This window comes from Lontra canadensis, unplaced genomic scaffold (assembly GCF_010015895.1).
Source record: "Lontra canadensis isolate GAN:19392208 unplaced genomic scaffold, GSC_riverotter_1.0 scaffold2, whole genome shotgun sequence".
Classification (NCBI taxonomy): domain Eukaryota; kingdom Metazoa; phylum Chordata; class Mammalia; order Carnivora; family Mustelidae; genus Lontra; species Lontra canadensis.
The window spans coordinates 45291489-45318842 of record NW_022630996.1 but is presented as its reverse complement, the minus strand read 5'-3'; the positions used below and the strand labels follow the sequence as shown (position 1 = coordinate 45318842).

General features: G+C 41.3%; 1 protein-coding gene across 2 annotated transcripts in view; it reads right to left on the bottom strand.

Annotated features, from left to right (window-relative positions):
• Nucleotides 1-27354, bottom strand: part of RAPGEF5 (Rap guanine nucleotide exchange factor 5) — a 218835-nt gene that overhangs the window by 173858 nt on the left and 17623 nt on the right. For both annotated transcript variants that reach the window (XM_032873502.1, XM_032873512.1), the window contains exons 2-3: nt 6132-6182; nt 3900-4006 (exon numbers count right to left, since the gene is read on the bottom strand). In XM_032873502.1, the coding sequence (XP_032729393.1) occupies nt 3900-4006; nt 6132-6182 (158 nt within the window). The remainder of the gene's footprint in view (nt 1-3899; nt 4007-6131; nt 6183-27354) is intronic.

Sequence of the window (27354 nt, the reverse complement as noted above, 5' to 3'; positions counted from 1 at the left end):
TTTTGTTTTTAATGCCCAACATGGGGCTTGAACTCACAACCCCAAGATCAAGAGTCGCATGCTTTACGGACTGGGCCAGCCAGGCACCCCTTTGCTGAGGTATTTGAACAAATATTCCAGCTTTAGATAAAGCATACATTTTGGGGGAGGGGGGAGTGTCACTATTTGAAAGATACTCTAAGGCAATTAGGGCAAAACCAGACACATTTAGTTGCAGGTTAGTGTTAAGACATTAGAAAGATTAACTGTCAAATAAATGGATGTTTTTTGAAAAAGGAGAAAACATCACAATAAACTAGGCAATCAGACAAAACAGTCAATATTAACTTCTAATTCTATAAGACACCTTTCATGTTAAAGGCTCAAAGTGTTAAAGAATTCCTCAACACCTCTGTCAATTAGCCAGCATCTTTGACCTTGTAAAACACTTTTATCCTATGGATTAAAACACTGTATCATCATAATCCCTATTCTAAGAACAATCCAGTCCTCAACCTGCTCTCAGCATCTGACCACCCAGAACAGGACACAACCAAACATTTACTAAGCAAACCAAACTGCCAAATTGCAAAAGGTGGCTAGATGGGTGAGTATGTTTGCCTTGCTCACAGGCGATGGAGAAGAAGTGTCCTAGACTGAGGCTTCTCAAAATTGTGTTTAGGAGCACCTGGGGGATTCGGTTACTGTGTAGATTCTTACACAGTGTGGCTGAATGGGGCCCAAAACACCCTGGTGACTACAAAGCCCCAATCCGCCAGCTCTAGCTTCTCACTGGGAAGGGCTCACTCTGCCTTCGGGAGCAGAGCTGAGTCCACACACTGCAACATATCGCCAGAACACTGCCATGACAATAACAGTTCATTGGAGCTCCCCACCCCGGCCAGCAAGCTATGTTTCAGGTGCTCGGAATCCCCTTCTCCGCCCCCAACTTTCTGACGTTGTGTTTCAAATCTCTTTCAACAACCCATCCGCACGAGGGAAAACCCCACTAGGAACAGAGAGCAACACTATGATTAATATCACCAAAGCAGACAGCATGAAGTTAGGGGCCCCTGCACTGCACTCCTCTCCTGACTTGCTGGCCAGGGCCACAAGAATGCAGCTACCATACCTAAAGCTTACAGGACTCAGGGGAGAGCAAGGAGGAAGAAAAGGGATAGACGGAAGGGAGCGATCTCAACACCCAGTTCTACCTCCCAGGTATTTTCAGTGTTGTAGCGGATCCAGAAACTGTTTGAGTACATGTAGATCTAACTGGAGCTGCACTATGAGGCAGGAACATGTGATACGGAGGTGATCAGCTACCAAGCTAAGTGACTGCTATAACATAACACACAACATGATTTCAGCTCCAGTTTCTGGTCTCCTTCTGTCTCTAGTTACATTTTTAGCAATTCATTCATGGTACTGCAGACAGAAAGAACCCTAATCTCAAATGTAAATGGGGTGATGGTATTTAGAGACTTACTTGAAGTCTCAGAAACCAGTATGATTTTTTCTAGAGTGCAAAAGGAATAGAAAACATCTCAAAGTTTTGAAAGTAATTCTCATGTAGCACATGGGGACCACTTCACCTCAATTTACTACCAGACAAAGGAAAATGACTCCTCCTGGGCAATCACATCTGCACTGTCTTTAGACCCCGGGCACTAATCAGTCCTTATATTGTGAAAGACAGGAAGTTCTGGTCCAACCACGGGGACTCTGAAATAGCACAGCACATGCTCTCTCCCCATTCAACTCCCACCGATCCCTAAATCTGTTCTAACTTGGATAGATGGTTCTTTTCCATGAACCTCATTAACGTACATCTCCCAATGTTTTTTTCAATCTCTATCCATGGAGACCACGTAGAGCACTGAGAGCAATGACAGGTCTTACACATAGACTTGGGTGGTAGCTAAAAAGAATCACAGGAGCCTGCTCATGACTAGACCCAAAGCTTTATTCAATCAGTTTTTATTTTTTTTAAATGAAAAATAATTAGATAAGTTTAAAGTTGATATCAACTATTAAAAAAAATTTCAAAAGGCTCTATGTGAAGTGGTCCAGCCATGAGTGCAACTGCTGTTCTCACCTGTCATGTCTACTTGGCCCGGACTCTAAACTGAAGGTTCTCAGACCTCGGACTATGAATTGCTTACAGAGGGTTGGAAGGTAGGGGGTAAGATTTTTCAAGAGGTTCATGAGTCCATATATACAAAAACATGCTTTCTCAACAGAATAGATCATGTCTAACCTAGGTCATATTTTTCAAAACCTATATATATAGTAATGTGGTTAATTTAATGTGGGATTTTCGGTCACATGGGCGGCTCAGTCAGTGGAGCATCTGCCTTCGGCTCAGGTCATGATCCCAGGGTCCTGGGATCAAGTCCCGTATCTGGCTCCTTGCTCAGAGTCTGCTTCTCCCTCTGGCCTCCCCACTCCGTTTTTGTGCTCTGTATCTCTCTCTCTCAAATAAATAAGTAAAATCTTTTAAAAAATTTAGCATGGGATTTTTAAAGTATTAATTCACTGTAGTTCTCCCAGCCTCCTCCCTCCCTTGCTCACTGGTACCTCAAATTCTGCCAAGAGTCTGCTTAGAAAGTAGTTGGTAGCATGGGATAGTGATGAGAAAAGAACATTAAGGAATTATCTAGGGTACGGATAATAGTTACATAGGTGTATATAATAATAAAAAATTCTTCAAGCTGTACCCTTAAGAATTGTGCATTTTAAGTCATGTCTCAATAAAAAGGAGGTCTTCTTACTCAAAAAGGTTGGGAATCACTATACCCCAAATCCAGGCCATGATGAAATTTTTCCCAAACTGTGACAAAGGGAAAAAACAGGAATATTACAATGAGTTTGTGATAAAGCTAAATTTAGTTAACTTAATGAAATGTCCTTATTCTGAGAATCTTTCCTACCATTTTTAAAATTTATTTATTTATTTGGGGGGGAGGGGCAGAGGGAGAGATGGTCTCAAGCAGACTCCACTCTGAGCGGTTAGCCTGAGCCAGGGCTCTATCTCATGACTGTGAGCTCATGACCTGAGCTGAAACCAAGAGTCAGGTGCTTAACCGACTATGCTACCCAAGTGCCCCTTTCCTTTTTTTTGGGGGGGGGGTGTCATTTATTCTGAGTACTCTTCCTATTCTTTATGGTATATTGCAGTCTCATTTCTGTAAGAAAAAATGATAATAAATTTTTTCTTTTTGTTTTATTTTTATAATGTAGTTTTGGTAATTTTTGGTATGGCTTAGTACCTTGAGTTGATGAAATAAAAAGCTCATAATTCACTTTTGTTTTTTCTTTAAATGGCTCAATGAATTGAAAACGTGTCCTCAACTTTCTAAGTGACTATTCTCTTAGTCCGGCTGTACTTTAAAACTGGGCATTAGCCCATCCATCTACTTTCATACCTCTGCCCTTATTAACAAGCCAAGGTGGAGAAATACTAACCCTTTGCCACCTGCCCTTCCGCTTCCTTGCAGCGCCCAAGGAGGGGCTCATCCTCACCTGGCAAGTTAGAGCAGAATTCCCTCTCCCATTCAATTTCCGAAGAGTCCTCAAAGACCCTTGATAAGGTCCTTGAAGAAGGGACCTATGCTTATTGAAGTCCCAAAGCAGCACATACCCAGTACAAATATTAAAAAACAGCACATTTCAGAGGAAGCAGAGCAGACTCTCTCAGGAAGCCATCCACTTGCACCTGGAGAGTCCATACCCTGACTTCAGAACCAGGAGTCTACCGTCTAAAGAGAAAAATCACCATCAGTACCCCAAATAGACACTTCAAACAAACAAATCCACCCAGTAGTGAAAAGCCCAGCTCTCTGGATCAAGGTTATGATTTCAGCACATTTTTATTATTCAAGGAGAATTTTTGACAAGGTGTTAGAAAACTGTGTTACCTGTAAAATCCCTTGAGGTTCACTCTGTCCTTTATCAGGTCAGCTGCCTGAACGATAATAATATTCCTCAATGCTCTTCCTGCACAAGAAGAATTCTCTCCATAAATCTAAATGGAAAAAGACATTCTCCATAAATTTACAATAATATGACAATTTGTATGCTGCCAATAGCATACTATATTAAAAAAAAAATCATGCCCACATCCCTAAGTTTAACAACACTTTAGCCTACGTAGTTACAGACCAACTACTACCCATTTTATTTTTGTTATCGGTCCACTTGTGCTCTTACGTGACAGTAACTATTTTCTAAATAAACTGCTTTAACTATAAATAATTTTTATACCAAGTTTCCAGAATGAAATTTTTTTTAAATAGGGTTTCTATCAACACAGCAAACTGAAGCATATTTATACTACATATTACTGTGCCATATTGATAATGCATTCATGTCAAAGTCTTGGAAGATGGGAAAATACATTTTCCTAACGAGTGAACATCTCACACTGTGACACGATGTGATGGGCTGCTGTCTGCTTTGCTTTTAAGCTTCCCTCTGCTGCAGAGCTCATTGTTAATTCTAAGCACCCTGGTTTCATCTACTTCATGATTCCACCTAGCAGATAAAAATTTTACTTAACTTCCTTTTTCATCCTAATTCACCCATACGCATCTCTGATTCTTAGAGGATGAAGGATCCAGAGAGGTCCACGTCCTACTTTATATATTACCTCCTTTCTCTGTATGTGGCACGTTCCTCCACAGTGCAATGCTGTTTCACAAACAAAGAAAGCTAAGTAAAAATGAACTGTCTTGATGCTCGTGAAAATTAATATATACTGGGAATGCACACGATATCTGTTTACTTATTTCCTGGTGAACTCTTTCTGCAGCTACACTACTTTGCACCTATAAAATATTTTATATCTTCTCTTGAAGCAAACCAATTAATAGTATATTGACTATGACTTGACAGGGAACATTTCAACCCTATCCTTACACTTCCCTAATATTCCTAGTGTCACTTCCTAAACACAACCTGATGAGAAAGTGTGAAGGGCAGGAAATGATTTTTTAACATGTTGTAACTGTATATAAAGCAAAACAAAACAAAACCAGCAACAAGTCAGCTGAACAGAAAGAACTACCCTAGAGTGAGGGAGGGGCTGAATGGGTGATGGGCATTAAGAAGCCACCTGGCATGACAAGCGCTGGGTGTTCTATGTAAATGATGAATCACTAAATTCTACTCCTGAAACCAGTATTACACTGTATGTTAAGTAACTAGAATTTAAATAAAAATTTGGAAGAAAAGAAAAAATACTACCCTAAAGGAGGGTCAAGTCAGCTCACCCTTGACAGGTGCTGACAAGGTATCAATGCTCATTCACTCAGTCTTTCAAAAACCATCTAGTGAGGGCGCCTGGGTGGCTCAGTGGGTTAAGCCTCTGCCTTCGGCTCAGGTCATGATCTCGGGGACCTGGAATCGAGCCCCGCATCGGGCTCTCTGCTCAGCAGGGAGCCTGCTTCCCCCTCTCTCTCTGCCTGCCTCTCGCCTACTTGTGATCTCTCTCTGTCAAATAAATAAATAAAATCTTTAAAAACAAAAACAAACAAAACAAAACACACACACAAAAAAACATCTAATGAGTGGCTCTCAGACCCCACTGCAGATGCTGGGGATACTGTAGTGAACAAGGCCAAAAAGTTTCAGACCTCACAGTGCTCACAGTCTCCTGTTACTCTTTAAAAAAAAAAGAAAAAGAAAAAGAAAAGAAAAAAAGGAACTCTTTGTCAAATGATTTTTAAACACAGTGAAGGCTCCCCATCTTTTTTCAACAAACCTAGAAATATTCTACTAATAGATAACTACAAATAAGTCCCTCTTACACCAAGTTTTAAGTATAAAATATTCACTCTTTTAAAAATGCAGCATTTCTATTAATACAGCAAATTGAAAAAATATATATTTAACTCTGCCATATTGATAACACACTCATATAAGGGCTTGGAAGATGGGAAAATATTTTTTTCCTATCTGGTGAACATCTCGTACCATGACACAATTATCACAGCATTTCAAAAAATTTCAGCTGTGTTATCCCCAGGTGAAGGAGACAGCATGGGAGAGAGCATGTCCAGGAGGAAAGGGAAGAGCTGTAACTAGAGAATTCTACATTAGGACTCATAAATCCCTGTTTCAGAAAATGCAGTAAGAGAAAAGAATCGTACCTGGGAAGGCGTGTGTTCAAGGTATGGATTGGAAATTCTTCTTGATAGAGTCTATTTTGAAAGAAAGAAGAGGGGAAAAATTAGAACTAAACAAATCTTTGTACCAGCAGGGTCAATGTCTACAATGCGGCGGGTCCAGCAGTCATCCAAACCAAAAAAATGTGCCTCAACCTCAAGTCATGGGCCATAAAGGATTCATGTCCTTATTCTCATTCAGTGCAAGCATCTGGTCACCATTCATTCCAACGGGACAGGTTATTCCATTTAAACAGCTCCCATGGGGCGCCTGGGTGGCTCAGTGGGTTAAGCCACTGCCTTCGGATCAGGTCATGATCTCAGGGTCCTGGGATCAAGCCCCGCATCAGGCTCTCTGTTCGCAGGAGCCTGCTACCCCTTCTCTCTCCCCCTGCCTGCCTCTCTGCCCACTTCTGGTCTCTATCTGTCAAATAAATAAATAAAATCTTATAAACAAACAAACAAACAAATAAATAAACAAACAGCTCCCAACCAAAAGGATACAACTTTAAGGAGGGCCACGAAAAGATGGAGGTTTTCATACTTGGGATTTTATTCTCTGTGTGATTTGATTCTATTTCTCCTTTCCTTTTCATTTCCTCTTTCCCCACCTAACGCAGACTCCCATCACTGTACATCTATACCACTGCTTCAGCCTCTCCATGATTTCCCAGACCTCTGGTCATGCACCCCAAAGGCCATCCTGCAAACCTCAAAACTGAACAAAGGTCCCCTGCTTTACAGTGGGTCTCTTACTGCTTAGGGAGTCCGCCCGGCCACCACGGGCTGCTTCCAACAAGTTTCAGTATTCTCCCCCCAACTTCCTACAGGACAAACCTCCTCATCAGAAAGAGCTCGGCACTCCCACCTGCCTCTGCTCACACCACTCTCCACACTGGAGAGCCCTCCATCTTCCCTGACGCTTCCCTGAACCCCACTAGACTTCGAAGTCCGGGTTTAGTGCAGTTCGCTCCTAGGTGAAGCTCCTCCCACCTGCCCCGGTACACTGGGGTTTGGCCCTCCTGCAGCTCTGTTATGCCGTACAATCACGTGGCAGCTCCCGGATGCTCTGCGTGGCTGGCTGGCATTCTATGTGTGCATTTGCCCCAACTATCTCCACAAGCTCCTGGAGCGGGTGCTGACAGTTTACACTGCTTTGCTCTCACAGCATCGAGCGCATAACCTTGCAAAGAAATGTTTACTTTGCTATTCACTTATTTATAGATATGTACATCTCTGTATCAATTTAGTAAGTTAGGTTACTTAATGATTTGAATTGTAGCGGCTCATTTTTCGTACCTAACGATCCAGTAGGCAGCACCATCACCCACATATGCTTAAGCACAATAGAAAACTAGTATCATTTCCCATTGTGCTTTGGGGAACAGAAAAGAGAAACTAACATTTATTGAGCTCCCAACCTATGTTTAAAAGCTCTTTACAACTCTATTCCAAGGCTTGCTGTCTTTTGAGATCCCATCCTTTTTAGTCTACCGCCTCCACTTCTCAAAATCATCGGCTGAATTACAAAACACAGCCTGCCAGTCATCACCTTTCAGCATCTGAACCTTCAACCAAACCTTAGTCTAAGGCACAATTCCCATTCTTCATCCTCTCCACTCCACATGCCCCCCTGTTACTTATCTTAATTAAACTGAAAGAAATATAAACTCTTTCCAGAGATGCCAATTGGTTTACTCTGCTAAAGATCTGCAAAGGCTTCAAAGAAAATTAAATTTACGAAGGTAGACAGGCCATTTTTAATTCCCATGTATTAAAATAAAACACCCACCCACCCCTTCTGGTGTGGTATTATACACTCTCCCAATCAGCCCTTCTCAGGCCTTCTGTCGTCTAAGCCTATGTAATATATTCACTTATTGAAATACCAAACAATTTAAAATTTGCATATGCACTAGCTTTATCATTCTAGGATGAATCATCATAAGTGATTTTTCTTCCCCTAAATAGAGAGACTTTTAAAAGTCAATAAGGCAGGCCAGAACTGACAGTCTTTATTACTCATCTAATTGCCTGAATAGGCTCAGAAAAGCAACTACTTCACATGATTTCGTTAAAAAAAAAAAAAGAAAAAGAGAGAGAGAGAAAGAAAGAAAAGAAAGCTTTTAGGTAGAAACAAGTTCTCAAGAACCAGGTAGAGGCACATTCACAAAAGAAAGCAAAACATTTCCTTTCTTTCGGAGGCCAACCTAAATCTGGCCGTCTCCACACTAGTGTTACACTCACACAATTCTACTTCACAGAACCTTCCCATGGATAGCTGGATTCAAAAGATTGGTAAGGTGAGTAAATAAAGCCATGAGATTCTTCCTTGCTGACTAGATAACAGATAAGCTACCAGCCCACAGGGAATCGACAGGAGCAACACAACAAGAACGGCCTTTTCCAGAACACAATACCTACATTTGTTGTCAGAAACTCCTGTGAAGCGCTCTCCTAACTGGTCCCAGGAGGGCTCTGTTTCATTAATGCTCTAGGACAGCGGCTCTCAAACTCAGCTGGGTTCCAGGAAGCCCCAGAGCTACCCGCAGAACTCTGTAAAGTTCGGATGTGTTAAACTTAAAACAACTCTCCTAACTATGTGCTTTAGAGACTTTTTTTTTAGTTGTTGATATTGACCCAAAATAGCAAGCGTCAAAGACCTGGAGAAAAAAGAACATGGAACAGTCTATGCATGACCTCCTTTTTAAGAGGTATTAGGAAATTATGTAAGTTTGTCAGAGGAACATAGTGGGCCAACTTACAAGAATCTGAGAATCACTGCTCTGAATCACCTCACAGACTGCTCTCCGGCATTTAACCTGAAAGCATCTATCACAAGAACACCCTTAAAAATGCACCCCTCTCTGTTTTGATATTCTTTCCTAATATGTCATCAGCTGTTTGCATGCCTTCTTTGAATCTCCTGGTTTTATTTCTCCTCTGAGCATTCCAAAGCTTCATCTAATCTGTCTGGTAGCAACAAATTTCCATTCATTTCTCATTTACAAAGCACCTACTGAGCTCCTGGCCAGGCACTGTGGGTACTTTCAGAAACATACACAAGTACGTGATGCTGTTCTTAATCTAAATCCATTTACCAGAACATAAAGGATCTATTTGACAGAGATCACAAGTAAGCGGAGGAGAGGCAGGCAGAGGGGGGGTGGGGGGAGGCTCCGTGCTGAGCAGAGAGCCCGATGCGGGGCTCAATCCCAGAACCCTGGGATCATGACCAGAGCTGAAGGCAGAGGCTTTAACCCACTGAGCCACCCAGGCACCCCATAAACATAGAGGATCTAAAGAACACTTTAAACCCATGAATTCTTTTACTTGATCCTCATTTCCTATCAGTTTATAATCTTGGATGGCTGTTTCCAGTGATACAGTGTCCTCCTTTAAATGGCTCTCACTATTGGGGCACCTGGGTGGCTCAGTGGGTTAAAGCCTCTGCCTTCGGCTCAGGTCATGATCTCAGGATCCTGGGATCGAGCCCCACATCGGGCTCTCTGCTCAGCAGGGAGCCTGCTTCTCCTCTGTCTCTGCCTGCTGCTCTGCCTACTTGTGATCTCTCTCTCTCTATGTGTCAAATAAATAAATAAAATCTTAAAAAAATAAATAAATAAATAAATAAATGGCTCTCACTATAATATCTCATAATACAATGCCCAGGTGAAATGATTTTTTTTTCCCTTTATTTCCAGCTTCTTAGAATTACTTCGGCTACATGCAATGATACTTTCGTGAAAGACATTATTTCTACCATAGAGAGAAGACTGGTAACAATACAAATGAAATTAGATTTTAATTCAAATTTATTTCTTCTCCTTTCTGTTTTAGTGAACCATGGAAAAGGAAACCCTAAATGATTCCAGGCAAATATTTTTCATATATTAAACATGTATTAGAAAACTGCAACCCTTTGATATTCACAAACTTCCAGAAACAAATAATGGCATAACTCAAAGGGTAACTGGTTAGTAATCATGTATTACCTTAATCTTTTTTTAAGTTAGGTGTCCACTGAAGTTAAATTATAATGGTCCAAGATGCTGGGTCTGAACCAAGCACAGAACTCATTCCAGAGTCAGTGAGAGTATCCTACTATATACTTACTAGTATGATAGACTTACGGCACATTTCTTACTAGCTCTTAAAGGACATGCCTTAATACTCTCCTTAGATTGAACTAATACCTAAGCGGCTAAGGGGAGAGAAGAAGGAGAGAAGGGAGAGCAGAAGGAGAAAGACCGAATCATTTCAATCCCTGCAAAAGTATGACCTGCTCCATTTCAAAGAGGAACCAGCAAGAACTACCAAATGTATTGATGCCTTGAGAATTCAGTTACTGACATGACTCTCTGTCACCTGCAGCCACTGCCCTTTCCCTATTCTGGGCCATCACGTAGAAGATGAAGACATCACAGTGGAATCAGTGCACTTGCTTCTCTCATAAACCCAGGAAACCAGAAAGCTTCCGAAGTTACCAGAAGGCCCCTATGTAAAGAGATGACTACTGACTCCAACAATAAGGGTTGTGACCGAGCAGGCTGTCTAGTAGAGTTCTAAGCCTATGAGTCCTTTTTAAGCCCCAGGATAGACTTCTAGCTCAATCAGAGCTTGATCAAGGTAAAAGGGACCCAACCCCAACCAGTACGTGGGCTTGAGAATTCCACAGGATCACAAGTCAGGCATGACGCAAGCCAGAGCCAACTGCTGAAAGGGAAGCATGGGGCAGGGTGCCGCCACCCTCCCGCAAGCTCCAGGCCCACCACCACGGCCTCGGGGCCCCAACGGATGTGCTCCCACCAGTCAGTCACCACCACAAAGGCCATTTGTGATAACATCTTCTCAGCACAGCCTTGCCATACCAACATCAATCATGTTCTCAAAATTGCCCGTGAAGTGTTAAGAAACATAGGATGACATGGAAAGTGGCAGAAATGTTTACTAAGCACCTCCTTGGTCTTTAGCACTTTCCCATAACAGTAACTGCACCCAACTATTCACATTTTTACAGACAAGAGGCCTGAGGAAAAGATAAACTAAGACATTTCTTTCAGTGGGGCCTCTGGGTCACACAGTTAAGTGTCGGACTCTTAATTTTGGCTCATGGCATGGTATTGGGGTTGTGAGATCGAGCCCTGCATCGTGGAATCGGTTGAGAATTTGTTCTCTCCCTCTGTCCCAACTCTCCCCCACTCTCTCTAAAAAAGGAAGGAAGGAAGGGGGAAGGGGAAAAATGACTTCAAGCCACTGAGCTGGAAAGTTACAGAGCCAGGACTGAAACAAAAGGGACTGATTCCAAAGCCACCAGTCTGCTGTAATAGGCTGCCCGCTGTCAATCACTAGCGGGGTTTCTACTCTGTGCTACAGATTGTGCAAAGTGTTTTACATGCAACATATACCACTTAATCTGTGAAAAACTTTGAGGTAGGCACTATTATTAATTCTATTTCACAGCTGGCAGAACTAGACTTCAAGAGGTTAAGAAATTTACCCAAGTTTGCAACCCAAGCCCATCTGTAGTGATTACTCTACAGGTGTCATTTACAGATTGTGATGATTTGAGAATGACATGACAAACGAGTGCATCTCACTGCATTCGGAAGTCACAAACAGCACAAGCTCCAGTGATTCTCAGCCCCTGGATGTAGATTAAAGCCATCTGAAAGCCAGCTGAAGAGAGAAACTCAACAGGAGCTCATATCCGACCCCCAGAGCACAGAATTAGAACTTCTGGGAGTGGGACCTGGATGGTTTCTGCCCAGCTCCCCAGGTGGTTCTAATGTGTGAGCACTGAACAATCAGCAGAGGGAACCGGCAGTCTGAACTTCTCCTCACCCACTTCAGCTATGAGACCCGGAGTACTCTTCAAAGTGCCTCCTTCGCAAGCCCGGCTGAGTTCAGAACCTTGTAGAGGTACAAGTCCTTTGACCGAAAGCATTGGGATCTGTCGCTGAGCTTCTAAGCCTGGCTTGTATAAAACAAAGGGCCAGTGTTTCTGGAAATCCCACCTTGTCCCTGTTTGTGTTATGTGTCTTGTTTTTACCCCATCCCAGACACAGCCCTAAGCCAAGGTACTTTCATGTCTGCAGAAAAGAAAGATGCTATATACCTTCTCAAAAGGCATACCCTCTTAATGGCATCCGCAGCATTAAACTTAATTTTTACTTCCCATTAGTAAAGGACTCTCTTCTAGTATAAACATGTTTGCCTCACTTAACAGCTAAAGTAGGAAAGTGAAGTGGGTTCTAGGAATACTTATAAATATTTCAAAATCTTGCCTGCCTAGGAAAATAAATCAGCAAGAAGCAGCAGCTTCTGGGAAAATATACACAATAGGTACAACAGAAACAAACTTGTTATCAACTTGATTTTTATTCGATTCTTGGGAAAATCTTTCTTCTTGCTGCATTTACAAGCAAGAGAATAGTTCTGCCTAACACAGTGGGGTTTTCTGGTTAACGCAATCACAGAAAAGCCTTTAAAATTTAGGAATCAAGTCACTAAAGATTTTAGAATGTTAAATTAGCAAGCTTACTCACCTCCACTTGTCACTGGATTCCCTACTTGTATTATTATCAACCTACCCAGTTACACCTGGACTCCAAGATGAACCCTTTCCAAAACACCGACCAACATGAAGATGTTCCCACTGAGATCCTTTGAGCAGCAAAATAATGCACAGTTATTACCTTCTATCCCACAATGTGGGATGTAATAACTGTGCATTATAACCCACAGAATAAATACCCATGAGTCCATACTGATATAAATGACTGAATAAATAAATATTGGGCCAAGCAGGCTGGAGGAGTGGGGACAGCTCTTCCCTACAGAATTCCAATTACTAAATTCAAGAAGGGGAGGAAAACAAGATCACCATTAGGCAAATACCACCGTACTGAATACTGCAGACAAAAAAGAAAGCAATCAGCAGATGCCAAAATTAGTGGACACAAGGGTGATAATCGGGCTATCTGCGCAGTGTCAAAGTGGCTTCTCACAAGTCAATATGTTTAGAGGAGAAAAGAGTCACTTTTCAGTGGAGCATAGTGGACCTCACCCTAATTAACTGATAAAAATTATCACCAACCATGAAACACGTTGACGTCATTTGCCCACTGAAAGGATACAATGAAGAAGGCACTTTCATGGCATTTTTGTAAAACAGTATACCTGAATTCAATGAGAAAACAGATGACGGCAAAACAAGGGGTATCCTTCAATATAAATAAGCCTTTAACTCTGCAAAAATTGCCAAGGCTTTGAAAGACCACGAAATACTGAGGGGGCTCTCCCAGGTTGGAAGGGACATAAGGAAACAAAACAAAAGCCCATGTGTGATTCTGGACAAGGATAAGGACCTTCCTTGGTGGGACAATGGGCAAACTCTGAATGAGGTCTGTATTTGAGTTAATTGACTATGAATGCTGTTCTTGTCAAATGCACTGTGGTTACCTAAAATGTTAACATTTGGGGAAGTTAGATGAAGGTTTTAAGAGGACTCTTTGTGCTCTTTGTGAAACTTGTGAATCTGAAATTTATTTCAAAAGGTAAAGTTGAAAAAAAAAAAAAGTAATGGCCTCTTTCTGCCCCACAAATAAAGTTTCAAAAAACGTTCAAATATTATTTCAAAATAAACCATCTGTTTCTTTGGCTAAAAGCTGCATGGCCCTTACCATAATATTCTCTCAAGCTGCAAGAGAATGACCCGACTTGCTGCCCTGTGCACTCTCACCTCTAGCACAAATCAGATTTATCTCCCTAAAACATCTCCTTACATAGCACCTTTGTTGTTTTGTTGTTGTTTTTAATTAAAATAGCTACTTAAAAATTTCAGTTTCCTCTCGCCGATTGCTCACAATGTGCCCAGTGGATGATACCCTCAATGACACCCTGCCATGCTTCTGTCCTACAAGGACTCTGCTCTAGCCAGGCAGACTGTGCGATTTTTTACCATGCAAACTGTACACATTCTCATCTCTGTGCCCAAGCCCTGGTCGTGACCTCTGCTCCCTGCATTTCTCTACATTTCCACACCCTGCTCTTCCTGAGATCCACGCAAATGCTGCATGAAGCCCCCTGCAGCCCTGAGCCTCCCGTGACTAATCTCTTCCCCCAAACACTCCAGCACTTGTCTTCATCTGCCACAAGAATGCAGCACCTCCCGCCTCCATTGTACGTGTGTTCTGTCTCTCCTCAGCCAGCCTGGCGACCCCCCAGGGTTCACTGGTCCCTTCTGTAAATCAAGGCCCTTCGGTGTATAGCAGGGGATGACCACCCAGTGGTGACCTTCCCCCTTGTCACAGAACCTGATGTTCCAGACTCTCAGGCCAGTGGCAAACGTGATATTATCACCTCAAAATCTATGAAACCCATTGCCATCTCTTCCATATCATCACCACCCACCCTTTTCTTTCTTTCTTTCTTTCTTTTTTTAAGATTTTATTTATTTATTGGACAGAGAGAGAGAAAGAGCACAAACGGGGAGGAAGAGAGGGAGAAACAGGCTCCCAGCTGAGCAGGAAGCCTGATGCAGAACTCGATCTCAGGACCCAGGGGTCATGACCTGAGCTGAAGGCGGACCTTTAACCAACTGAGTCACCCAGGCACATCTCACCCACTTTTTTTTTTAAGATTTTATTTATTTATTTGACAGAGACCACCACCCTTCATTCCCCTTATTTCTCAATTCTGTTTTAAGTGGTCCAGTATGCAGCAAGAGTATTACATAGTGTATTTCTATACACTGAATTAATTTTGTTCATTTTAAAACTTAAAGATACATTTGAAAGCCAATTGTTTCTTTGTAGTGAAAAACACTTCCATAAAGTCACTTTGTGTGGGGTCTTCAAGAGGGAAAAAAAAAGTTCACTTTTCTTCTATGTTACTGGCAAGTCAGAAATGTGCAAATGAAATACACCTTGGAGAAGCCACCTTTCTTTCCTTCCTTGGCTCTGGGAATAAATTAGTCTCTTAAATGTTTCTTCCTAACTTGCATATAAATTTTTAAAGGCTACAAAGTAATAAAGGTGATAATGTTGTCTTCCCGCAGAAGGAAGAGTTAGAAAACTATATCTAGATTTTCTTTCTCAGTTACTCATATAAGACATACAAAGAAACTCAGAAATAAGCCACCAGAAAAGATATCCTGAGGTCACCTGGCCTACTTCACAGACTTCATCTACACTCTGCGTCAGGTGGGAATGTGGATCAGGAGTCCGTAAACTACAGCCCACAGATCAAACCCAGCTGCCACCTGGTTGGTTTTCATAACGTTTTATTGGAACACAGCTGGGCCCGTTTGTTTACATATGGTCTCTGACTATTTTCTTGCTAAAAATATTTACTATATGGCACTTCACAAAAGAAGTTTACCAACCCTGGTCTAGATGATCAAATTTTACAGAACAGGAGGTACTCCATAAAATCCCAGCAGTACATTCCCGTGCTCAATTAGTTACTGATAAGAATTTCTTTCCCTCTTGAACCCCATTATCTCCCACTGCCGTTGGAAGATTATTTGCTCTAAAAAATGTTTAATGCACATTTCCGTCTTCATTTACATGTCACATAAAAGGAAGAAATAGGTCAAAACAATTTTTGGCTCCCAAGATTAAAACAAATAAAAAAGGAGCAATTAGTTTCACCAACTCCTCCTTCTAAATTGGGAACTTCCAACCTTTGCCATAATGTAGACAAGTCTAGACTTCACAAAACTATATCCAAGGTCAAATATACAAAAGTACTAATAAATGCAAGACTATCCTGTTTCAAATATCAAATCTTGCACACAGTAGTCTCACCGCTTGGAATGACTTCCTCCTCATATATTTAAATTTTTATTGAGTTTATGTTAAAATATATTCATATGCTCAATACTCCCCTATTAGAACTTCTTATGTACTTTTAAAGTACTTTAGAGTCCAGCTAATTATTAACATTTGGATTCCCCCCAGTTCATTCTAAGAATCTTAAAGGTAAGGCCTGTATTTTACTCATATACATAAATATCCACAATATCTAACATGATACATTGCACACAGTTAATTCTTACTGAATGCTTCTCAAGGAAAAACAAATCCAGCTCTGTTAATACTTTCCTCAAACCCTCTCCCCTTCGGGAGTTTACAGCTCCTTCCTCCATGCCCTGCACCTTCTTGTCCTGGGAGGCAAGCCTAGTGTGGTGGTTACAAGCAGAGCTCTGAATTTACATGGCTTAGATTCAAAGCCCATCTGTATTACATGTCCTTGAACGAATTATTTAAATTTTCTGCCTCTCTTTCCACGTCTATAAATGGGAGAAATAAAATCTACCCAGAAGGTTGTCGTAAGGGTTAGATGACTTAAAACAGTGTTCTCAAACTTCATGCATTTGGGGGGCTTAGGAAACCAGATTGCTAAACCCCATCCCCAGAAGTTTTGGGTTTAGCGGGTCTGGTCTGAGGGGTGCCTATGAACCTGCATTTCTTTTTTTTTTTTTTTAAAGATTTTATTTATTTATTTGACAGACAGAGAACACAGGCAGAGAAGCAGGCAGAGAGAGAGAGAGAAGCAGGCTCTGCACTGAGCAGAGAGCCCGATGCGGGGCTCGATCCTAGGATCCTGGGATCATGACCTGAGCCGAAGGCAGAGGCTTTAACCCCTGAGCCACCCAGGCGCCCCTGAACCTGCATTTCTAATAAGCTCCTAGAGGATGTTAATGCTGACAGACGACACCTGGAGAACCACTGACTTAAAGTATGTGTAGAGTTTAAAAAATAAAACAAAAAATTTATTTATTTATTTGACAGAGAGAGAGCATGCACACACAAGCAGGGCAAGCAGTGGAGGGATAGGGAGAAGTAGACTCTCTGCCAAGCAGGAAGCCCCAACATGGGGCTTGATCCAAGGACCCTGGGATCATGATCTGAGCGGAAGATACACGCTCAACCGAGTCACCCAGCGACTCCAAATACGTGAAGAGTTTAGAACAGTTGCCTGCTGTAGAGTGAATGTTAACCAGTGTTGCTGCGCATTCAGCAAACTTGACTATTACCATGTCCATGAGTGTGGGTGTCACCTACTACACCGCAAGCTTCTCGAGGGACAGGATTGTATGTTTTTCATCCACATCCCTAGGTCAGGACAGGGTGCCTATGGCAAAGCAACACAAGTGGAGCCCTGACAGAATTCTCCGCCCCTCGCCCAAGGAGCCCCCTGGTTGGGGGGAAAAAAAAAAAAGGACTTGTGGGGAAGAAAATTCTCCGACTAGCAACATTCCCAGGGGTTTCACATCACGCATAACCCAAGGGAGTTAGGTCCCATATCCCACACTTGGGAATTTGCAAGAGCAAACTCATCATCAGAGAGCTTTTACAAGGCTCTTGGGACCGGCTCTGTTCTCAAATGGGTGCAGAGTTTCAATGGGCTTTTGTCAATGACAATCATCTGCCACTACTGTTTGAGACTCTAGGTACAGTCAGTCAGGGCACCGGGCTGGCTCAGTTGGTTCTACTCTTGATTTCAGCTCAGGTCATAATCTCAGGGTCATGAGATGGAGCCGAGCCCCATGCCTGAGCAAGGTGTGGAGTCTGCTTAAGGTTTTCTCTCTCCCTCTCCACCTCCCCCTCTGCCCCGCCTCACCACAGGCATGCTCTCTCTAAACACACACACACACACACACACACACACACACACGCACACAAAACCCTCTAGGTAAAGTCAATTCTTGTACAAACAAGAATTTCTTCTGGATGCCGCCAAGTGGAAATCCTGTCATTCATTCGAAAGTTATGCCTTTCCAGTTATTAACTACTTACCTTCTTTAGCATTCCCAAATCTTTGAGTTAATAACTGATTTTGGAATTGAAGAGAATCAGTATTTACCTAGCAGTCTACGATTTCACATATGCAGCTTATGAAATTCAGGTCACTTGCCATGCTAGGGTTAGGACACAGATTCTCCACAGTTTTACAAATAATCCTAACAGCAGGGCTGTGACCCCGTGTGCAGACTTTTTATCAGGCAAGATCATTTTTCTAGTTCCCCGAAGTCATTTAAAGCAGTTGGGAACTATTACTGCCTATCATGGGTAGTTCTAGTTTGAAGAATCATTCTCTTGATGGTCATAGAATAGCATCATCTCATCGGTCAACAAGCTTACATTTGCCACAAGGAGCAGGCGTGCGCCCTCCCTCTCTTCAGGCTCTGAAGACCGCACAGAAAATGTTAGCTTAGCTGGCCTTCACTTACTTCAGGAGCACTCAGTCAGAGGGCACTTGAGTCTTACAGGCTTGTGAAACTTAATTTATTTTGGGTCACATACCCTTCTTCCACTCATATCCTTGACTTTTTAAAAACCTGAGGTCCACTGAAGGCTCACTGTATAGCCACACCAGCTTCTTTCACTTCCTTCTCCTTTTCTAACACTTTCTACCAATAATACTACCGAATCAGAATTCCATTCACATCTCGAGTGTCTTTCCTTTCAGTGTTTCCAGCTATGACACCCTAACTCTCACTTCTCTTAATCTGTTAAGATCTGACTCCACAAAATGCAGCACTCACAATGGGTGCCCCACTCTGTGGCTGCTGGGTTTCTTGTCCTGACTGGATGCACAAACCTGCCCACCCCTGGACCCTGACTGACATGTTCTTCTACCTCCACTGAATCACCTTCTTTCTAGTCTCCCTACCAAATTATTTCTTCTAACCTGTCTATACATCTGTTCCTTTCTCTAGTAGTCATCACAGAGAGCCCATCTTCAAACTGTTTCCCTCCTCCCCCCACTTTCTATTCTGGCACAAAGGCCCACTACAGTCCCAGCAAACATTACCAGTGATCCTTCAACCAGAACAAGAAAGACAGCCTTTACCCCACACATCCCCAGGGCAGTGTTCAGATGTTCTGGACTCAAGGTGATCTTGAGTTCTCTGATCTCCCCCGGGAACTTCCCCTTCTGCCATCACAGACATCAGCGACTGCCCATCAGTTCTCCCTGCTCATTACAGGCCTCCCAATAGAAGCTTCTGGAATGCGATGACAACAACCTGGCAAGTATTATCTTCCTCAGGTCTCATCTAGCTAATCTCAGATGCTGCTAATCAACAAGCATCTACATTCTTCCAATAAGTGTGGTCTGTGGGGCAGACCTGAGCACTTCTGAGAACTAGACATCCTTGCGCTCGACCCCACACACCGACGCAGTCAGACGAGGCGTGACCAGATCCCCAGGTGAATCACATCACAGTAAATCTCGCAGTGTATTCACCTATACTGCCTAGATACAAAATCCTGCTTCTACTACACATGTTTCTAAATCACAAAAAGCCCTTGAAGGTATCAACAGAGGTCCTCTTAAAAAAGGATTATGTGGGCAAAATGAGTTTTGAAGATGCTGCTTATTCTAGTCTCCCTCCTTAAAGATGAAAAAAAATGCACCTAAGGATATTGGAGATGTTAAAGAACCCCTGCAGTAATCCCAAGTTTCTCAAACATATCTGGCCCAGGAATTTTAAAAAATTTATTTCTAGGAACAGCTGTTACCATCTCAGAGCATGGTATTGGTATAAACAGAAAGCAGTAAATTAAAAAGCCTGCCCCAGAGACGAAGTACCTCCATTTGACAATCACAAACCATGGCATTTACTCCTCTGGCTTGTGTAACAATGACTTTTAAGTACATGTGTTAATCAAGTTCAATAGATGTTGCCTCCTACCATCATGGTCGGAGAGGTCAAGCAGAGGCCATTCTTGGCAGGACACTACACAGCCTAGATGAACAAGAAGGGAAAGAGGCCAAACACCAGAGCTACCAAATCCCCCACTTAAACCAGCCTGTGATTCCCCCAAACTTTTTGGACATACTTTGCCTCTTCTCTTTACTGGTTTTCACTCTCTAAGAGGAAAAAGTCACATCAGATTCCAATTCACTTGTATTCTGCTATAAAAGATCCCAAAGCAGGGCACCTGGGTGGCTCAGTCGGTTAGACACCTGCCTTCAGCTCAGGTCATGATCTCAGGGTCTTGGGATGGAGCCCCGCCTTGGGGTCCCTGCTCAGTGGGGAACCTGATTCAACCTCTGCCTCTGCCTTTCCCCCAGTTTGGGCTCTCTCTCTCTCTGATAAATAAATAAATAAATAAATAAATAGTCTTTAAAAAAAAAAAAACTAAAAATAAAATAAAAGTTCCAAAAGTAAGGTTTTTTGTGTTCACCCCTCTTCTTTCAGGATTATTACTGTAAAAGTTACCTTCATAAAGGGTTCCATTTTTAGAACTCCCTCAATTTTTAATCAAAAAATCAAAAATCTTACAGACCTACAACTGTACTTTTTCTGCTTTCTATCTGTATGAAATATGGTAACAAAGTTATTATCTTCACTAACTTTCTTTTAGATCAAATAGACTTAATCATAACCCTAATTTTTTAAGAGGCCCCTTTCAAAGTATGTTAACACTGATAATCTGTTTCTAGATGAAAGATCGAAAGTTTGTAATCTGTCCTACATTCCAAAAGTAGGTGACTGAGGAATTAACCAACACTACCTGTATGAACAATAGAGGGAAGACCTTTTGTCAGGGTGTTTTTACCACTCAAGAGGGTCTTACAATCCTTGCTTATCTAAAAGCACCACGCCCCCTCCCCAACTGTCCGTGCTATCCCCCTTCCACCCACATTCCTTTCCTCCCTTCCTACTCCAGGTACATGATGAAATATTATGCAGCCATTCAAACAGTTTAACGAACTTGTAATACACAGAAGTATTTTGGTGAAAAGTGGAAAAAAAAAAAAAAAGGAAAACTGAACAAACAGTAAAGGTCAAATACAGAGGGGTGCCTGGCTGGCTCAGTCAGTGTAGTGTGTGACTCTTGATCTCAGGGTTGTGAGTTCAAGCCCCACACGGGGTGTAGAGATTACTGAAAAATAAAATCTTAATAAAAATAAAAAGGAATATGCCAACGTATATCCAATAGTAATGTAACAGATTACTATTACTCATGATAGAATTTTGTTTCAATCTTTCCAAACTTCCCATTTTTCTATATTAAATATATTACTTTTATAACCAGGAAAAAAAGCTATTGTAAAAGATAAAACCTCCATTTACACCATTATCCTCCACCCCCAACCCTATAAAGGAAAGGCCAAGTTTCAGAGATGAAGATGGTGAGTCTTCATAAATAAATGATTAAGAACATAACTATAGTCAGAAAGAAATCCAAACTTAAGTTAGCTCTCATAAAATTATATTCATGGGTTCAAGGAGAGTGAAATAAACCTCTAGGTAAAGAGCCAAGAAGATAGGATGGGGTTAAAGATTCTGTTGGAAGGATAATTTTACTCATTCCCCCTTTCTGCTACGGATCCCCCATCTCTGCCTACCCTAAAAAGACAGGAGCATGGGGGAGGCCACTGAGGTTAATCCAAAGGAGCCCTCTGTGACAGAAGACAGTGAGAGACGACAGTGGGATCATCTCAAACAACACAGCAAGACAAGATGGGGCAGCCCTTCTGTTTCTAAATGCCCTTGGTGGGTAAAGGGTATCCACTTCCTCTGCCCAAAGTTCTGACTCTAATAATGATATCAGGATTCAGATTATTTGTTCTGTGGCCAATTTGCTCAAGTTTTTAGAATCACTTTATTTTGCCATTAACGTCTGTATACTCAGAACTAACAGCATCTAAAGAAAAAAGTCCAGGAAGTAAATACCCCCAAGTCAAATATCAGTAATTTCTGGGTTCCTGATGTTTGAATTTATACACAGAATGGTTAGATTTCAGCTTCCAAGGGAAGAATGTGAGCTACACCATGGATTATGATATGACAAATATATTATATTTAATATGTGATATGAAGACACATGGTCAATGTAGTTTCTAGCAAAATCTAAACTCTCTCTTCTGTCCAAGAGAACAGTATTCACTAATCCCAGATACAAAACTGCACATTAATTTTTTTAATTAATTATGGTCCTCCATGCATAGGACACTGGCTTCATCAGAGCCATAAACATGAATTTAAGTTTCAGTACCAGCCTCGTGGCCTTTATTGTCCATCCAGCACACTCCTCCCTGAGTCCTGAGTGACTCCTCTCCAGTCACATACTGCCAGTGTCAGTACTCTTGACGCCAGCACACAGATAGAGATGAAGTTCTTGACCCACGGCAGGAAAATTGGATTTAAAGAGCCTTTAGGTATTTTTCCACATAGATCTTTCACTGAAGGTAAGATTAAATCACTAAGACAGTCATTTGCAAATCAGTTCCTAAGCTAGTTTGATAACTTCAAACTCATGGAGGGGGCACTTGGGTGGCTTAATCGGTGAAGTGTCCAGTTTGGGCTCAGGTCATGCAGGATCTCATGGGTCATAGGATGGAGCTCCACATTGGGCTCTGTTCAGAATCCATTTCAGATTTTCTCTCCCTCTGCCTCTGCCCTTCCCCCATGCTCTTTGTCTCTCTAAAATAAATATATCTTAGGAAAAAGCAAAACAAAACAAAACAAAACCCACCTCACTGATGGAATATAAAACTGAATTAGACCAAAATCTTTTCAAAAGAACACAAGATTGAAACCTCTTTATTTATCTCTTCAGGGTGAGTCTTGCAGAAGCTTGGTATTTATACACTATTTTGAGTTTGATATTATTTGTGTCCCTTGGAATAAAAGACCAAGACTTATTTAAAAATAGTTATAAGGGCTACTGAATTGACCACAAACTTTCAAGAAAGGAGTACATTCAGGAGTGAGCAAAGAACCATGGTTTTCCTTCTATCACAAATCTCTAAACCCATGAATTAAAAAATACCTGTTTAGAATACTGAAATAGTGTTAAAAGCATACTTATAATAAAGCTTTTCTACCCTCTGGCATTAAACCCATATGATTCTGGAGACTTGGATGCACAACGCAATGTGAATGTGCTTAACACTATTGAATATTCAAAAAAAGTTAAGATGGTAAATTTTATGTGTATTTTGCCACAATTAAGTATTTAAAAATTTTAAGCCATATTTGATAGACTCTGAAATTCCAAATTTATTTAAAACGAATAATCTGCAACACGAAGTACATAAGCACATAACAAAACCCATACATCCAGGTTGAAGATTCTCTTCCAGGACACGTTCACTCTGCCTCTATCTCCATGCCATGTGGAGATCTGGCCTTGTCAAACCTATGTCTTAATTTCAGTGATGTTATACATGGCAACAGCTGGAAATATAATCACAAGCAAACGAAGCTCCAGGAGTTAATTAACAGAATTGTGTGCCCATATTTTCTTCTTATGAATATATTTAAATACAGCACAAAGGTCATCATTTAAATAAAGGCTTGAACATGGACATAAAAATGAGGACTGTTCCACCTTCAGGGTACAGAACTTTGCTTGTTCCTAGCAAAGCACTTTCTCCCTCTATAGTCAACGCACATTTCAACGCTACAAAAGGTTTTCAGGAGGTGATCCCCATTTCTTATTCCTGACTATATGTGACACACATGGGGAAACTTATTTTGAAAGCTTTTCAATCACAAATGAATGCTATGACTCACGGCAGGTAATTCCTTTCACAGACTTCTCGCTGAATGTACAGCAAGCCAGACAACAAACACTTCCACACAATTAATCCTATTAACCATCAGGTACCCCATTAAATTTTGAACCCCCTTCTCTCTGGCTTTCTCACACCCTTCTATGCCTGCGGGAGCAACCAACCCACCACAAGGTGAGGGGGACCCAACTGAAAGAAGCTGTGACTGATTTTTGAAACCAATGCCTTTCAAACTCTTTTGACTGCCACCCACAGTAAAGAGTACATTTTATGTGGTGACCCAGGTCACACAAACATATGTTTTTATGTATATAACGGAAAACAAAACACCTTTTCTTCATCCCCTTCTACTGCCTGCCAAATGAAAGAAACTCTGAGCCTGTTATTTTATATACATTCATATGAAATGTTAACATTTCATTATGATTCTATAATTCTCATGTTAAACTGCCAAAGAAAAACTTCCACTCCATTTTAGCTATTTGAATCTTCAAACTATTCAGGAAAATACTTAAGTACTTGTATTTTTACGTATTCGAAATCAGGCTAAACCACACACTATACACCTAGAGATTATATGTGTGTTTATGTGAAGAGAGAAAAAGAGACTAACCTACTAACCTTGGGACCCAGAACAACATATTCAACACATGAGATATATTAAGTCATTGATTTTTTTTTCCTTAGGTAAAGCTTCTGTAAATAGACTCTACTCTGGTTTGCCAGAATAACCAACCCTCAACTTCCTACTTAAAGGAAAGGCTATTTCAACAAAAGAATGTATAATGTAATTTTCTTTGAACCAAACTGAAAAGGGATAACAATATGTGTTGCAGAAATCTTCTGTTCTTTTAAAAATATTAATATTAATAACAAAATATTAATAGCCGTGCTAATTATTAAATATTGATATGTTTAAATATTAATGCTACATTTTCATGGGGGGGGCTATAAAAACCTTCAGAGAGGTAGAATGGTTTCCTCTTCTACAAGAGTTTCCATTTTGGCTGTTTCTCATGTAACAAAATAACAAGAGGAAAGACTAAAGCATATATTAATAATGATCATGAAAACACAGAAATAAAGAAAAGGACAAAGGGCAGAAAAAATTTACTATACTAACCCTAAGGGTAATAAAGTAAAACTGAAGTCCCAAATGTACAGACTATGATCTTTATGTATTCTGTTAATAATGCTCCAGAATCGAAGTTTCTGAGGCAACTGCAAAGAACTGAAACAAAGCCCTTGAACCAAGGTTGGCAATTTGTGATTTAAGGGAAAAGCTAGTTTGAGCAAAGAACAGGTTGTGGGCATTGAAGGAAAGTCTAGGCTAGAGAGCAACCTAGCATTATGTTTAGCAGTTAAGTGCCAATACATATACATGTATACACACAACTTCAATTAGAAATAAATACTTATCAGACATTAATATATACTTATTATTTATCAGTCACTGTTTCAAGCACTTCTGGCAAACTAATGCATTTATTCATCATAACTGTCTTTGGGGGCACAGAATGATTAGGTAACTTGCCTGTGGTCATCCAGCTGGGGAGTGCCAGAGAAACCCAGGTGGGCTGGTTTCAGTGCTTTTCATCCCTACCTTCAGCGGCTTCTTCTCTGTCAATGTCCTGGGTTCCTGCCCCTTTTGAAACCTACGTCTCCAAGCTTCCAATAATTCTGCAGGCTGACCTGCACTCCAACATCCTTCTAGTAATTTCAGAGTTGGTTTCTCTTGTTTGCAATCAAGACCCTTGACTGACTCAGTCCCAAATCCAATTATAGAGACAAGCCTCTGTGAACACAAAAGCCTCCACTGTACTCTGGCCCAATAACAAGTCAATTACCTGAGGTACACAGAAGGGGGGAGGCGTATTTGTCATGTAAATGAGCCAAATCCTCATCTTACAGGGTGGGAAACAAGAGCCATGGTGAAATTTATGAAAGGAAGAAACAGTGGTGCTTGTTACTGTCACGTTCAAGCAGAAGGAGGAACTCACAATTTTCTACCTGAGCCTAATGTGAAAAGCAGCTCTGAGTATCTTCGGGCAGCAATTCCTTGGACTTCACACACAGAAACTTAAGAACTGGAGAAAGTCAGGAGTGATTAAAGGAAATAAACACTCCCCTGTATATCGGTCAGCTGCCTCTCTTCCCACACAGGCTATCATCTTCTACCTTATCTTCCCCTACCTAACCCAAGGTTAGGTGTGAGGACAGCTGGCACAAAGCTTATCTGGCTTTGAAGGTGGAGCCCTGGCACTGAGCAGATGCAGCCTAAGGGCAAGGTGTTGGGAGGGAGGGAGGGAAGGGGGTGGGGAGGCATAAGGCAGCACCCACTCTGACAGGACTACCAGAATGGGAGCAGACTGCCCTAATTTAGTACTCCTTCCTGGAACCAAAAAACTGAAACCTCAAAAAAATGTTCTAAAAACAAATACCACCATTAGTCATTAAAAAGCATCCCCTTTCTTTTTCCTTCACATAAGGTGATCTACATGCAAAGACAATTTTTCATTCAACCACACCAGTGTGTACATGCTCATGTGTGCTCTCTCTCTCTCTCTGATAATTTCTTAAATAACAGTCTTGGGAATCTAAGAGACCTTATGTATAGAATATAGATAAACTTTGGTCATATTTCGGATAGAGTTATATTCCTCTCAAAATCGGAAATGTATTTTGAATTCCTGCTGGTTTTTAGCTGCCCATGAAAACAGAACGTATATCACTAAATCCCAGCATCCTGTCCTCCCAAACTCTGACTTCTTAGCCCCAAGACCTCCATGTCAGACCCTGGCCTCTGTCACCTGGACTATAGCCCCCTAAGTGATTCCCCTCCCTTCAACCTTTCCTGTCTCCATTCTGCACAACACCCACCTACACTGATCTTTCTAAGGAAATGCTTTTGTCCACTCACGGTGACTGCCACCTGACATCTGTTAGACTTTATTCTGTCCCCCAAACCCACACATGCATCTCATGAAATAGTCCCCAAATGTCAACGTGAGGCACAAAAAGAATAAGGACAGTGTGGCTAGTCTTCTATAAAGCTGTATTTATTTAGTTATGAAGAGCAGTTCTTTAGTAGAGGTTGTATGATTTTTGCTTTTGTGTTAAAATGCCTTTCTCTTACGAAATGTAAGACCTATTGAATTTTTTTGTGCCCTCACTTGGCAAAATGAAAGCTTGAAGTCACAAGTTAGTTCTCACTTTTAATTTTTTTTATTTTTATTTTTTAAAAAGATTTCATTTATTTATTTGACAGACAGAGATCACAAGTAGACAGAGAGGCAGGCAGAGAGAGGGGGGAAAGCAGGCTCCCTGCTGAGCAGAAAGCCCAATGCTGGAGCTTGATCCCAGGATCCTGAGATCATAACCGGAGCCAAAGGCAGAGGCTTAGCCCACTGAGCCACCCAAGTGCCCCTCATCTTTTATTTTTTTATTTTTTTAGAGGCAAATCTTTGTGGCTCTTATTTATTTTTAATGTTTAAATTTGAGTGTAGTTGACACACCATACGCATTAGTTTCAAGTGTGCAACATAGTGATTCAATTTCTCTATACCCTATGCTGTGCTCACAGTTCTCATTTAAAAAAAAAAAAAAAGTTGTTTGTTTTTTTTTTCTTTACAAGGGCATTAAACACGAAGTCTGGTAACCTCTA